The sequence below is a fragment of the Pogona vitticeps genome, chromosome 4, assembly GCF_051106095.1.
Source record: "Pogona vitticeps strain Pit_001003342236 chromosome 4, PviZW2.1, whole genome shotgun sequence".
NCBI lineage: Eukaryota > Metazoa > Chordata > Lepidosauria > Squamata > Agamidae > Pogona > Pogona vitticeps.
In genome coordinates, this window is record NC_135786.1 from 42,551,424 (window position 1) to 42,565,254 (window position 13,831).

General features: G+C 40.0%; 1 protein-coding gene across 1 annotated transcript in view; it reads right to left on the reverse strand.

The window, feature by feature from the left end:
• Positions 1-1,567: 1,567 nt before the first annotated feature.
• Positions 1,568-13,831, reverse strand: part of WNT2B (Wnt family member 2B) — a 50,872-nt gene continuing 38,608 nt past the window's right edge. The window contains exons 3-5 of the mRNA XM_020780613.3: positions 5,311-5,588; positions 3,468-3,732; positions 1,568-2,681 (exon numbers count right to left, since the gene is read on the reverse strand). Coding sequence (XP_020636272.3) covers positions 2,452-2,681; positions 3,468-3,732; positions 5,311-5,588 — 773 coding nt within the window. The 3' untranslated portion in view covers positions 1,568-2,451. The remainder of the gene's footprint in view (positions 2,682-3,467; positions 3,733-5,310; positions 5,589-13,831) is intronic.

Sequence of the window (13,831 nt, forward strand, 5' to 3'; positions counted from 1 at the left end):
CCATGCACTTTGAGCCTTCTAACATTTTTCAGATGTCATTAACTGTAATATAATGTAAACACTCTTAAGAAGGGCTGGAAAGCTTTGCACATTAACTTGGGAGTATGCCCCATCAAATTTTCATTTCTTATTTCTGAAACTCAGTTAATAAGGTTAAGATATTCTTGTTCCTTATTTGGGCAAACAGCTTTGAGTGGGAGGCACTGTACCCACTGGAGTACTAGCAAATGGACAGCTTCAGCAGTTAGGATTTTGTGTTGACTGGACAAAATGGTGCAACATAGTAGTGTGGGTATGCCAGCAGGTTCACTGAATTCATTGACTAGTTCTTCATCTTCTGCTGAGTTCAAGATAAATACCACCCACCACTCTCAAGCTCTACAAGGTTAACACTTGCAGTTGAATTATGTGAAATTTGATTACAGAGGCAAAGTTCTCAGTCATTGTCCGACTGAGATTATATGGCATGAAAGACTGATGCTTACGTTAGATGGTTTTAACATGAAGTTGTATTGTCAACGTTTTTGAGGGAAAAAACCCTGTTCCATATTATCATTTCCTTACTTGAGGATACTTACACATCATGAGAGCTTACATGCTGTGCAACAGTTTTATTGCAATTTGAAGGATTCCTCTACAGGGTTTGGTGAGTTCCCTCATAAGTTGGGGTGAAACAATAGGTTTATAGATTATAGGAGATCAGACTATGGCTGTGGAATTTTATGTGAATCTAGGAAAATCTCCCAAATATTATTTAGCAGCAATATTTTATTGCTATATGTCATCATGTCACTTCCAATTTAACTGGGTTTTCAAAGTACTGTATATGAGATAGCCAAGTAATTATTTACCACTGCCAGCTCCTAGTAAGTTTCTGTGGTCAAATGGGGATTTGAACTCAGTTCTCCTGAATCCTAGTGCAACATTCTATTCTCTACACCAGCCATTCTCAGCCTTTTTTGGGGGGGGGGCACAGCCATAAACACAACATAAAAAATAGGTCAAATCAGGATTATGTAAGTCACATAATGAACCTTATAAGGTGGTGTGTGAAGAATTGCTTCCAGTTTATGCCCCCTTCAAATGTGCCAGGATCCCCCAGGGGGCCATATAACCCCCCCCTTCCTGAGAATGGCTGCTGTACACCATAGTGACCGATCAACCCCAGAGATTTGCTTCTCACTTAAAAAAAAAAAAAAGCAAGATGAGCTAGCAATGGCTTGATTTCAGTAGGCCTCCAAACTAGCACATGTTTCAGATTGCCCATTAAACTGTAGAAGAAAATGGGAAATCAATTAGTTTCCTAGAGAAAGAGTAGAGGAATGAAAAAAGAAAATGCAAAAAAATATATTGAGATGGAGGAAATTGTTCCAAAGGTGCAGAGATCAGGATGGGTGGAATTGTTTAACCTTGGTGACATATCAATACTGAGGTGCTGCTTGTCCCTTCTTGAAATCTACCTTCACAAGCTAGAAGCTTGGAACTGAGTGAATAAAGTATAACTAGATCTGTCCATTGCTTTCCTAATAAGTCATGAACGATAGAAAGTCACAAAGCAAAGCGCCACTATCTGATATAGGTTTATATGAGGGTGTTTTTTTTTTTTGATTTAAAGTATTTAAAGCAGTGTATACAAATGTACAAATGCATTTGTACAAAAAAATCACCATATTATATTAGTTTCCTTTAGAACCTACCAGCATGTCTGCACACACACACGCATACACACACACACACACACACACACACACACACACACAGAGCTGTCCACCATTCTTTCCTGCACCCCCTTCCCTGTAGACAGAGATTTATTTTATTTTCACAGACAATTTTAGAACTCCAGTTTCTTTTCCGTTAGAAAAGGAAAATGATAAAAGTCCCTTCACACAAAGTTATTATCATTTAGCTGATGTTCATAGTGCAGGCATAGCGACCTCTGAGAAAAGTTCTTAATGAAGCATTGAATGTTCTGAGCATTATACAGCCATTTTTATTTAGGAAACAGCATTTTCTTCCAGGTCGGACAGAGGGGTCCCCCCCCCAAGTCACTCTTACCTTTGGATACTTTTTAATCATGTGCTGCCAAAACAAATTCTTTAGAAAGAGGCAGGATTCTCTCCAGCTACATCACAACCAAGTTCTCAGTCTCTTGTGCTCCTGTATTCTCCTCAATTTTTCTTTTGCACAGTATCACCGGGCAAGGCAAGCTTCACAGTTTGGTGTTGTTTGGCAAATTCTTTTGTTTCTTCCCCCTAAAGTAGGGGGTGGGTTCTGCTGGGTGAGCAGAAGAGTTCACTGTCCCCCATGGGATACGTAGTCTTCTCAGTGCTTTGCAGAATTAATATAAATAAAAGCCATGCAAGTTAAGAACCACAATTCCCAGAATGCCCAGGCCTGTGGATGGCACTGTGCCAGTTTTACTTTCCCTCCTTGGCTCTGTCCAGCTGTCGCTCAGGTTTGATCCACCCATTCTGCCCGCTTTGGTGCTTTGCACGTGTGAATATCCACAGCATCCTCACATTCCTTGCAACGAACTGCACAACACCAGTGAAATTTGCACTCGCATTTAGTGACACGCTTCACTCGGGTGGTGTCATAACCTCGGCCACAACACATAACCTCACATCCGTCAGTACCACGTGATACTTTGTTACAAACTCGTCCGGCTGTCCCTAATGAACCTGCAAAAAGAGAAGGATGCTTTTAACTTTTGTATTAAATTGTCTGCTACACTATGATCATGAACTGGGGAAACTATGCTAATCTAATGTAAGGGTCAGCAATGGGTTCCCTTCTACATATAGGAGAGCATATTTTAAAAATCTATCAAAAAGTGCTTGTTTTCAGAAATACTGTTGTACAGAAGTTGACTACCAGCAATGGTATGTCTGTAAATGGTTAGTACTGTTTCTAGGAATTAGTGTGTAAGCATAGTTTTAACAATCTGCTGTAGACTGTCCTGGGTTCAGGAGACAAGAGGAACCGGTGAGTGATTTGATGCTCTAGGACTACAACAAAATGGAAATCATAAGAGAATAAATAGCCATCAAAATCATGAATTTTAATCCAAAGGCTAGAAACCTCCTGCTAAATGCAAATACAACTGCAGTTTTCACTGATGTTTTCATATTCTCTTTGCCATCTCTCAGCTTTCATGCATGGATCCAGAGGTTGAGAATTCAATTTCCCACTGTGCCTCCTTGATAAGGCTGGATTTGATGATCCATAGAATCCCTTTTGGATCTGCAGTTCTGAGTTTATATTATATATTATATTTTGTTCAGGTAGCTCCATAGAAGAAATGGCTCCCTTCATACAATAATGTAAACTAAACTCCAGATTTTGTTGGACTCTAACTCCCATAATCCCCTGACACGGGGCCAGTGGTCAACAATGAAGGAACTTATATGGCAACATTATCTGGAAGGGTCACAGGTGCTGATAGCACTTCAGGACATTTCTTTTACCTGCAGACTTATCCATCAGACAGTAATCAGGTGAGTTCTCAAAATATACAAGGTCCGTTTTAGTGGGCTTCCGGAAATTCTTATTGGCCACAGTAAACCCAGTCCCATCCTGGTTCATGGTTACTTGGATGGCACCATTGTATTTTTTCCTTAAGTAATCTCCTGTTTTGCGGAAATCCGACATTGCCAGCCAGCACGTCCTTAAGGTGCAGGAACCACTGACACCATGACATTTACATTCCAGTTTCAGGAAACGCTTCACTGCCTGGAACAAAACAGCCAGAATAATATCTGTTAATAATGACCAAACACTCCTGGTTAGGGCAGAGAGTGCTCTAATCATTCAGCCATTTTTGCCTCCAACAGTTCTGCCTTGTTTGTCTTTCTCACATTGGGATTTTCCACTTAGAACATTTTGACTAGTTATAGTAAAGACCTGCCAGACCGCTGAACAATACCTGCAAATCCTCTTTTGTGATACATTTCTGTCTGGTCAATTAGAGCTGGAAATCATTCCAAGTGAAAGCAAATGCAAGCAACCTTTAATGACCTTGGATATGGCTTTGCTTCAAGGCGTAACTGTCACTGCACAAACAGCAAGAGCTTTTCCATAATGATGTTCTGGAGGCACGATTTATGAGAATAAATGTCTTAGTTTGGCAAAAGGCAACTATCCTTGGTGGAACCTTAAATGAAGGGCAGATACATAGAGATCTTTCTGGTTGTGCAGAACAGCCATTCTCAATGGGGTCTATATGATCTCTGGGGGGAGGTCCTGGCACATTTGAAGGGGGCCACAGACTGGTAAAAATTCTTCACACACCACCTTATAAGGTTCATTATGCAACTTATATAAGCCTGATTCAGCCTATGTTTCTTTCATATTGTGTTTATGGTTGTGACTAAAAAAAAAAAAAAAAAAGCCAGTGTAGAGAGTCATTCTCTTGTTGCCCAAACAGTTAAAAAAAATTAGGAATGGAAACTTTGAGAAAATGATCCATATTCTTTGCTGTTTCAAATTCCCCACTTTGTTGATACTCTTTCAGGCACTGACCTGGAAGGATCACACTAATGCCTGATTGTCAGCATGGGACAGAAATTGTTTCCCTCTTGCAGCCCTCCGCACTGCCTGAAAATTGACTCCAGAAGATATCTTAGTCTTCCAAAACAGATTTTTCAGGGTACAAGGTGAGTGGTGATTGTAACTCTGCTGACATAGGTTGTTCCTTGAACTGGAGTATGCTACTGGAGTCCTGCCGATGAGCCTCCTAATAGAACATAGATGATGACTCAAACTTTTCTCTGAATGGGGTCAGCAGGAGTTGAGGAAATCTATCTGTTTTGTGCTCAAGGGACAAACATTCCGTACCCCAGGACACTTTCAGAGACGACATTAAAAGTGAAATGTCAGCAATGAAACATAAAGGGAAGTGTGCATTCCCTGACAATATAGCATTTCCCTTCAAGATACATTTTTCCTTCAGACCTCATGCATGATGATTCAGATTGGAAAATGAAGCCAGTGTTTACCTCCTGATGCCCTATAGCCAAACAAAAAGCAAGCTAATGTGACATACAAAGGTGAGAGGCAAACTGGTATAGCAAATATATGTTTCGGGCTGCTTAAGGGAGCTCCACTTTTGATTATGTACTAACTGTGGTATCTAATTTGAATGTGCAGTTTTTAGCACAGATGAAGGCTCTCAATGGTTTGACTGCACCATATAAGCCAGCATGATGGGAAATAGGGACCGTTAAGGTTTTAGTCAGCAGGACAGAGCCGTGTAGGATAGTTCACATGTTATCAACCGTTGACTAATACCTAAGGGTTGGTGCCACTTACTGTTCTGCCACAACGGTTGTTATGGAGATTCATCAGGGCCCGGGCATCCTTCACGGTTTTCTCTTTGGCATCCACAAACTCCTTTGCAAATTTTATCCCGTAGTTGATATTGTCACTGCAACCTCCCCAGTCAAATTCCCCTCTTTCATCCTTGGAACGGCCTCTCTTGTGGGGGTCACAGCTGCAGGACTTGAGCTCGCCTTGGCTGCAGGCTCGAGTGATGGCATACACAACGCCAGCTGAAGAGATGGCATAGACAAAGGCTGCCTCTCTGCTACCTGCAAGAACGAGTGAGAGAAAGAACAGACTGAGTTCCGAGATGGAAAGTGTGCAATTCTGAAAAGAACTTGTGCACTTCAAAAAGTGACTTTTCTAAGCTCTACTTAGAAAACACAAGGGACCTGAATATATGAAGTTTTATCTTTGAATACTGTACTAAGAAGTAAAGGATTACTTGGAACCAATATTCAGCTGAGACTCTCTATTGAAAGAAGCCATACTAGCTCTACCTGTGTCACCCGTGCGAGCCAGGAGGTGAGGCTGAGGAGCCTGACGCCAAGGGAGGCCCGGAAGGAAAGAACTAGAAACCGGGCCTTCTCAGCGGTGGCTCCTCGCCTCTGGAATAACCTACCTCCGGAGATTCGCGCTGCACCCTCGCTGGGTACTTTTAAGAACCAACTAAAAACATGGATGTATAGGCAGGCCTTCCCTTCCAGTTAATTCCTGTCCTCTTTCCTTTTTTTCCTCTTTATTTGATTTATTTTGTATTTTTTCCATTGCAAAATCATTTAATTAATTAATTGTTATAAATTTTTCTTGAACTTGTTATGTTTTATGTTGTAAGCCGCCTAGAGTGGCCGAAATGACTAGATAGGCGGGGTATAAATACAATTAATAATAATAATAATAATAATAATAATAATAATAATAATAATAATAATAATAATAATAATAATAATAATAATAATAATAATAATAATAATAATAATAATAATAATAATAATAATAATAATAGCTTGACAACAGACCACTTAGAATATAGAAGGATCCATATCTAGTCTGTGAAATCCTCATTTAAAACCTAGCAGGCAGTAAGGGCTTGAGAAGTTTTCCTTCTAGGCTCTTGCATAGGTGTGCCATGTCACAGTATATCAATAGTTATTCCGTGGCTCTCCAGATGTTGTTAATCTGCAACTCTCATCAACTCTACCCAGCATAACCAATAATCGGGGAATATGGGATTGCAGTTCAGCAACATCTGGAGCGCCACATGTTGCCCACCCCAGCAATCATCAATACTGTACTTGATAAACCAGTGGAGGTCAGATTTATGTGCTGAAGTGCTCACTTTCAATCACTGAAAAGTAAAGGAACCCTGCTTCTAACTGGGGAAAGGTATCAAATATAAAATTAGAATAACACAGAATATATCATGCAGAATGTAATAGTTTGAAAAGTCCACTTCTGAGTAACCTCCAGATAAAAAACAATTTATGAATGCTTATTTGGTGGTGGCTTGGCTCTGGAATAATTTAATAATTATCCACATATTTGCATATATTTGATTTATTTTTATTCCAGAAGAATACTGCTAGAACTGTACAGCCTGTACTAGAATTTTCTTCTGCCACATCATGAAAGGCTCTCCATTCCCTTATAAGCAAATATACTATCTGGATTCCAACCTTTCCCATTTCTTTGTTACAGCAAATAAAATAACGTTCCATAGCATTTGAATCTAGTTTACAATTTTGGACTCCTTGTCCTTCTCTTTCCCCACCCTAATCACAGACCTCTTTCAAAGTTTTGTCTTTACATATCCCTACATTTTTAGCCATTTACAAAGAGTACAAATTCACACAATTAAAATAAAAGCATTCACTTCCTATAAATGCTTATCCAGGGTAGATGGGGTCCAAGCCATAAAGATTATGGAGTTCTTGGAATCATGTTGTGTACAGAACAGGGTATGACATTTGACCTGTCAAACAGTTGTACGTCCATAGAGCAATTGTTGTTGTTTAGTCGTTAAGTCGTGTCCAACTCTTCATGACCCCATGGACCAGAGCACACCAGGCCCTCTGTCTTCCAGATCTTTCTGGTATAATTCCTCTGTGTATTCTCGCCACCTCTTCTTGATGTCTTCTGCTTCTGTGAGGTCCCTACCATTTTTGTCTTTTATCATGTCCATCTTTGCACAAAATGTTCCTTTAATATCTCCATTTTTAAACAGATCTCTGGTTTTTCCATTTCTATTATTTTCCTCTATATCTTTGCTCTGTTCATTTAAGAAGGCCCTCTTGTCTCTCCTTGCTATTCCTTGGAAATCTGCATTCAATTTTCTGTAAATTTCCCTGTCTCCCTTGCATTTTATTTCCCTTCTCTTCTCTGCTATTTGTAAGACCTCATTGGACACCCACTTTGCTTTCTTGCATATCCTTTTCTTTGGGATGGTTTTTGTCACTGCCTCCTGTACAATGTTACGAGCCTCTATCCAAAGTTCTTCAGGCACTCTGTCCACCAAATCAAGTTCCTTAAATCTGTTCTTCACTTCCACTGTGTATTCATAAGGGATTTGGTTTAGATTATACTTGACTAGCCCAGTGGTTTTTCCTACTTTCTTCAGTTTAAGCTTGAATTTTGCTATGAGAAGCTGATGATCAGAGCCACTATCAGCTCCAGGTCTTGTTTTTGCTTACTGTATAGAACTTCTCTATCTTTTGCTGCAGAGAACAATTACATGTGTGTTATTTTTTTAAAAAAAATTAATGCAAGGAAATAAGACATAGCAAAGAGTCTTCTAGCATCTCAAAGACTAACACCGTAGCCATGGCAGATACATTATTATAGTGTATAAAGGCAATCGGCATAAATCCCCCCCCCAACACAGGAAAATAATAGCAGAATTAAAACAACAACAACACAGCCCTCTCTCGCCAAAACCAAGAAAAGTATGAAAGCAAATAAAGCAAAAACAGACAAAGCAGATCAATAAAATGAAAAATAAAAACCAAAGCAACCCCCCCATATAAAGGTGCTGAAATATGGGGAGATTTCCCTCTCCCCTACCACTTAATGGCCTCTCTTCCTTTTGTGTGTGTGTGAGCAACAGGCAGCAAAAATAATACATGAAAGGGGAGGAAAGGAAATGACTCCCCATGAAAAAACTCCCAAAGAGGAAGAAAATTCCCAAAGAACTGGGGGTAGGGAAAAGAAAAAAAAATAAAATAATTCAAGAGTGGTAGGTTTGGGGTACTGTATATGGAAAGACAGCATATAATAGTTTATTTTCTTAGTATCTCTATTGCCAAGAATGGAGATGGCCCATTCTGCCTCAGCTACCAGAATAAATTGGCTGTTCTTGGTTACTTTGAAGAGGACATCTGCTCTGTCTCAGGCAGCAAAAGGGCTCTGTGACTGATGTAATACAAGAGATTGGTCATCCATCACCTACACAAGAGTTCCTTGGCTTCCTGGCATATTTACCAATACATAATAGCAAAAATAACAAGAAGATATGCTCAAGTTAACACTCCAATCCTAATAGGGCTAACAAAATACATTCACTACTGTACTGAGGTGCTGGGGGAAAATATGGCCAATCATGATTGGAATCATTTAACTTTGTTGAGGAATCCATGCACAGGTATCCAAAGCAAGTGAATACATTCATTTTTGCAGAGAAACCAGGTTAGCCTATCTCATCACCGCCATCATCAACCTCATTTTGTGGCACCACTGACAGATTTATTTTTTGCATAAACTTTTGCAGATTACAATCCACTTCCTTAGAATCAGATATAGCTAAGAAAGTGGCTTGTTAAGGCCTATCCTGGATCCCAAGGTTATTTTCTGCTTATGAATAGGAGATGGAATTGGATAAACCCAGGCAAAAAGTCAGGTGACATTGAAGGTGCAACTGAAGAGAATACCCAAAAAATACACTCCACGTACTCTCTTGGAGAAGAATGTCTTGAAAGCCCAAGATACAGAGACTTTTCTTCAGTCAGCTGAATAAAAGCTATTTCACTGTTATTTTATGCTTATTTTTACCTGGTGCAAACAAGTGATATGGACATAGGTGGTTGTTATTTTGTCTACATCTTTATTCACAATGAGTCAAGCTTGAGGCATCTGGCAGCATCTTGCGACTGTTCCTTGTTGGATTACATAAATGGAAAGCATTTTTTTGATCTCACACCTTTTAGTTTATACTTCCTGAGCCTTAACAGCTTGATACCTCAACTCATCCCATTGAGATGATGACTTTCTTTCTTTCTTTCTTTCTTTCTTTCTTTCTTTCTTTCTTTCTTTCTTTCTTTCTTTCTTTCTTTCTTTCTTTCTTTCTTTCTTTCTTTCTTTCTTTCTTTCTTTCTTTCTTTCTTTCTTTCTTTCTTTCTTTCTTTCTTTCTTTCTTTCTTTCTTTCTTTCTTTCTTTCTTTCTTTCTTTCTTTCTTTCTTTCTTTCTTTCTTTCTTTCTTTCTTTCACAATTGCATAAGAACTGCTCTTTCCAGGAGCTGTAAATTGCCTGGCAAATCCCTGCACAACGCAGGATGCTGCCTGGCATTTTACAGTTCTTCTTTGAGTTCGCATCTGTTTTTATAATGGTCATAAAAGCAGCTGCAAATCAAAACCACACCATGTTGTATTCGGCAGAAGCAGCTTTCGAAAAGCAGCTTCAAAGTGAGTGGTGTGTTCTACCACAAAGCAAGTGATACACTCTTAGGCAGAGAGAGGTAAAGTGAATGGTAGGTTTTTTTTTCCTAGCAGAAGGAGCCAAAGATAAGAATAGTTTGGTAGTTTCTACCTTTCTCTAAGCCAAAGCTACTAAATACCTATAGTTTGTTATTTACTGAATTTTCTTTGGCTTTTATCAGTTACCAATAACTGCAACTAGAATTCTTTAATCTGAGATGAAGCTTTGTGTCGTATGTAATGCATACGTGTCATTAAAATGTCACATAATCAGAGCTGTGAGAAATTAATTTTTTAGTCTAAAAAATTTCCAGGATTCTCTATCACCTATGTTGGATGGATTGTTCAGGATCTGTAATTCAAGAAAGTTATGTTTCTGACCTCCGCCCCTTCTCATTATTGTCTGTGAATTATGGTGCATCCTATCATGTCTGGCCATACAATTTTCAGAAAGATAACTATGTTAGTCTATTTTAAAAAACACACATCAAATAATACAAACAAGAAAAAAGCACACCAAAGTATTGTGGCACCTTTAAGACTATGACATTTATTTCAGTGTAAGCTTTCCTAGGTTTGTATGAGCTTTTGTGGATTCTTCAAGAAATTCACAGAAGCACACATGGAGATAAACTGGTTAGTCAGAGAAGGAAACACAACATTTTTGTTTCTCTTTTTGCTACACAAGTTTAATATGAATTAAAAATCACTTCACTCTGTATCCATTGATTGGTTGGTTGCCAGGTTTCATTTGTAAGCTGCATTTCTTCCAGTGAAGGGATCTATGGTGGCTCACAAGTCACACGCACGCACGCACACACGCACGCGCGTGCACACACACACACACACACACACACACACACACACACACGCACACGCACACACACACACACAAGGTCGGGAAGCAACCTGGATTGTTACATATTCTAGGACAAAACTGCTTTATTAACAAGCCACCTGATAGCAAACAAATTTCCAAAGCAAAAGCACTCTGTCATCAAATATCAGTACTTTGTGCTTCAAATTTAAAGCAGGCTGCTATCTATGGGTCTAATTCATCAGTTTACGGATGGCTGGTGGAACTATTACATGCTATTGCAAAGCATTAAACTGTATATTTCTTAGCTTGTGGCGCAGTGGTTAAACTGCTGTACTGCAGCTAAAACTGTGCTCACGACCTGGGGTTCAAATCCCAGGTAGCCGGCTCAAGGTTGACTCAGCCTTCTATCCTTCCGAGGTCGGAAAAATGAGTACTCAGCTCGCGGGGGGGGGGCAATGTGTAGCCTGCATAATTAACTTGTAAATTGCCCAGAGAGTGCTTGAAGTGCTATGGGGCGGTATATAAGCAGCACGCTTTGCTTTTTTTGCTTTTAGCTGTATTATTTTGTGCATGAAAGCAGATGGGATAAAACCAGTCGCCCTACTTCATATAGGCTGACCTACTAAGAAATTACTGGTAACAATTGAATCATTTCACTTATTTGATATGAAACTCTGAAGGAAACCATATTGCATGTACTATATTGCATGCTTCTCTATATTGTTTTGAATCAGGATGATTCATCTCTGATTGTGCAGACCTGTGAGCAGGTGATTTTTTTTCCTTCCCATAATAAAATGGCAAAGAAAGCTACTGTGGGTTGTCTTGACCCATTTTTTGGGGTTTGGATTTCCCTCCCACAGTAATCCAGCACGAACCATCACACAGTAGACATTCTGTTTTGTTGTCAATGACTGAGCCACCATGGTTTTTTGATGCATCGGCAGGACTTCATCTTCAAACTCTAATGCTCTCATTCACTTCTACTGCCCACTGCAGTCCGAATCTCTTTTCCAAAACTATTTAGGCCATAGAGGAGCAAGAACAGGCACATGGTCTGTTGCATTTATACTTACAGCCACATATGCTGCCTCTTATGTATGTGGTCATGGTAGTGTTATGGCATGTAATGGCATGACACCACACGAGCTAGTTCAAGGAGGAGAGGGGTAATCTAAGATTATGGAAGGCACGCCAAGACTTGCTAATATACTGCCATGCCATTACATGGCTATGACTCTAAATATAGGGTTCTGTCCTAATAGTATAATTAAAATGCTTATATAAAGACGAATGGGAGGGGAAAATGCAGAAACTGGTAAGGTTGTTAGTAGAAATATAACAGGTCATGTAACCATGAAAGTGATCTAAAGTTTATAATATGAGGAAGGCAATGGGGAGGAAATTGATTTGGTTATGGTATTCAGGCACCGTAGGTTAGCAAGGTGACCAGTTCCTGTGCTTGTTTTATTTGACCTATATGTACTGCTACAAAGCTTCCAGGCTAGCAGCAGCAGATGACAACGATGACACAGCATCACTCAATTAATGGGTACCCAGGAAGTCACCATGGGTGTGCGGTGTGAAGATATAGAAACTGGAGGGAGACAGAAGAAAGCACATGGGTGCAGGAAATAGAGAAACATGTCATTGGATATGGGCATACTGTCTATGATGGGTGAACATGCAGTATCTTGCCAGAAAAGGATGGTGTTGGGGGAAGGTCCACCTTTGAAGGTTACTACAGTCACTGTGAGCCATGAGGAGGATAAGAGTTATGATGAAAAATAATTCTCTGATTTCTCAAGTTCCTTTTCTATGCAAGTTCTAAGACAAGAGGGAGAAATATATAGTGTGCATGTCTGAAGAAAATCTAAAACTGTACTCAAGGCATGGTCAGTGTACTTGGTGTATTCAGGTTCTGTCCAGTGATGAGAAAGTGATGCATTACACAGCACAACCACAAACCCTCTTGGAGGGGAAGTTCATGGCTGCAGCTTGGCCTTCTGCACTATACAGGGTGACTACGAACATTGCCCTCAGCTACTGACACTCCGCCAGTTCCCGGAGCCAAATATTTATATATCCTGTTTCAGTTTACTTTCAAGCTCACGCTCCCTGAGGTGTTCTTCCCCCCTTCTGAAGTGGTTACTTCCCAGTGCAGTGACATATCCCATTACTGTTTGCTTAGTATACAGGAGAAGCCAAGACATTGTTCAGGGCAATTTTAGGCCTTGCTCTGTCTGTGCTGATTAGATCTCCTCGTGTGAGGGCAAAAGCTCCTGTTTCTTGAAAGACCAAGGGCCAAGCTTAAAAGGCTTGCCTTTTAAATGTGAGTCTGTCCCTGTCACACACAGAGCCTTTGCTAAGAGTCTGACTTTTACAACTGCAAGTGGTGTCATGAGCACATGAGAGAGTGCTAATCCATTAACATCTACTTTCATATGGGACTGTTTCCTGCTAGGATCCAAATGTCCACATAAGATATAACATAGGTTCACTCATATTGTCAGTATCAACAGGACAGTCCTAGCTGGGGCTTTACAATCAGAAGGTCAAAAACATGTTTGGAAAATGTTTGGGGCCGGGGGCTACACTATTTCAAACAGAATCCCTAGCTAGCATAAGTATTGGCTAGTCAAAAAAGTCCGGCCCTCCATCTTAAATAAATAGCTTGATTTATGGATGGGTTTAAGCTGTAAGCACCACTCATGGTGCGGTGGTTAAACTGCTGTACTGCAGTCAAAACTGTACTCAGGACCTGGGGTTCAATCCCAGGTAGCTGGCTCAAGGTTCATTCAGCTTTCCATCCTTCCAAAGTTGGCAAAATGAATACCCAGCTATGTAGTCTGCATAATTAACTTGTAAACCACCCAGATAGTGCTTTAAGCGCTATCGGGCAGTATATAAGCAATACGTTTTGATTTTGCTTTATATCCACACATGCAGAACCATCCAAACCTGCCTGAAGAGCCATAACTAGCCCCTTTGACACCCAAAATGTC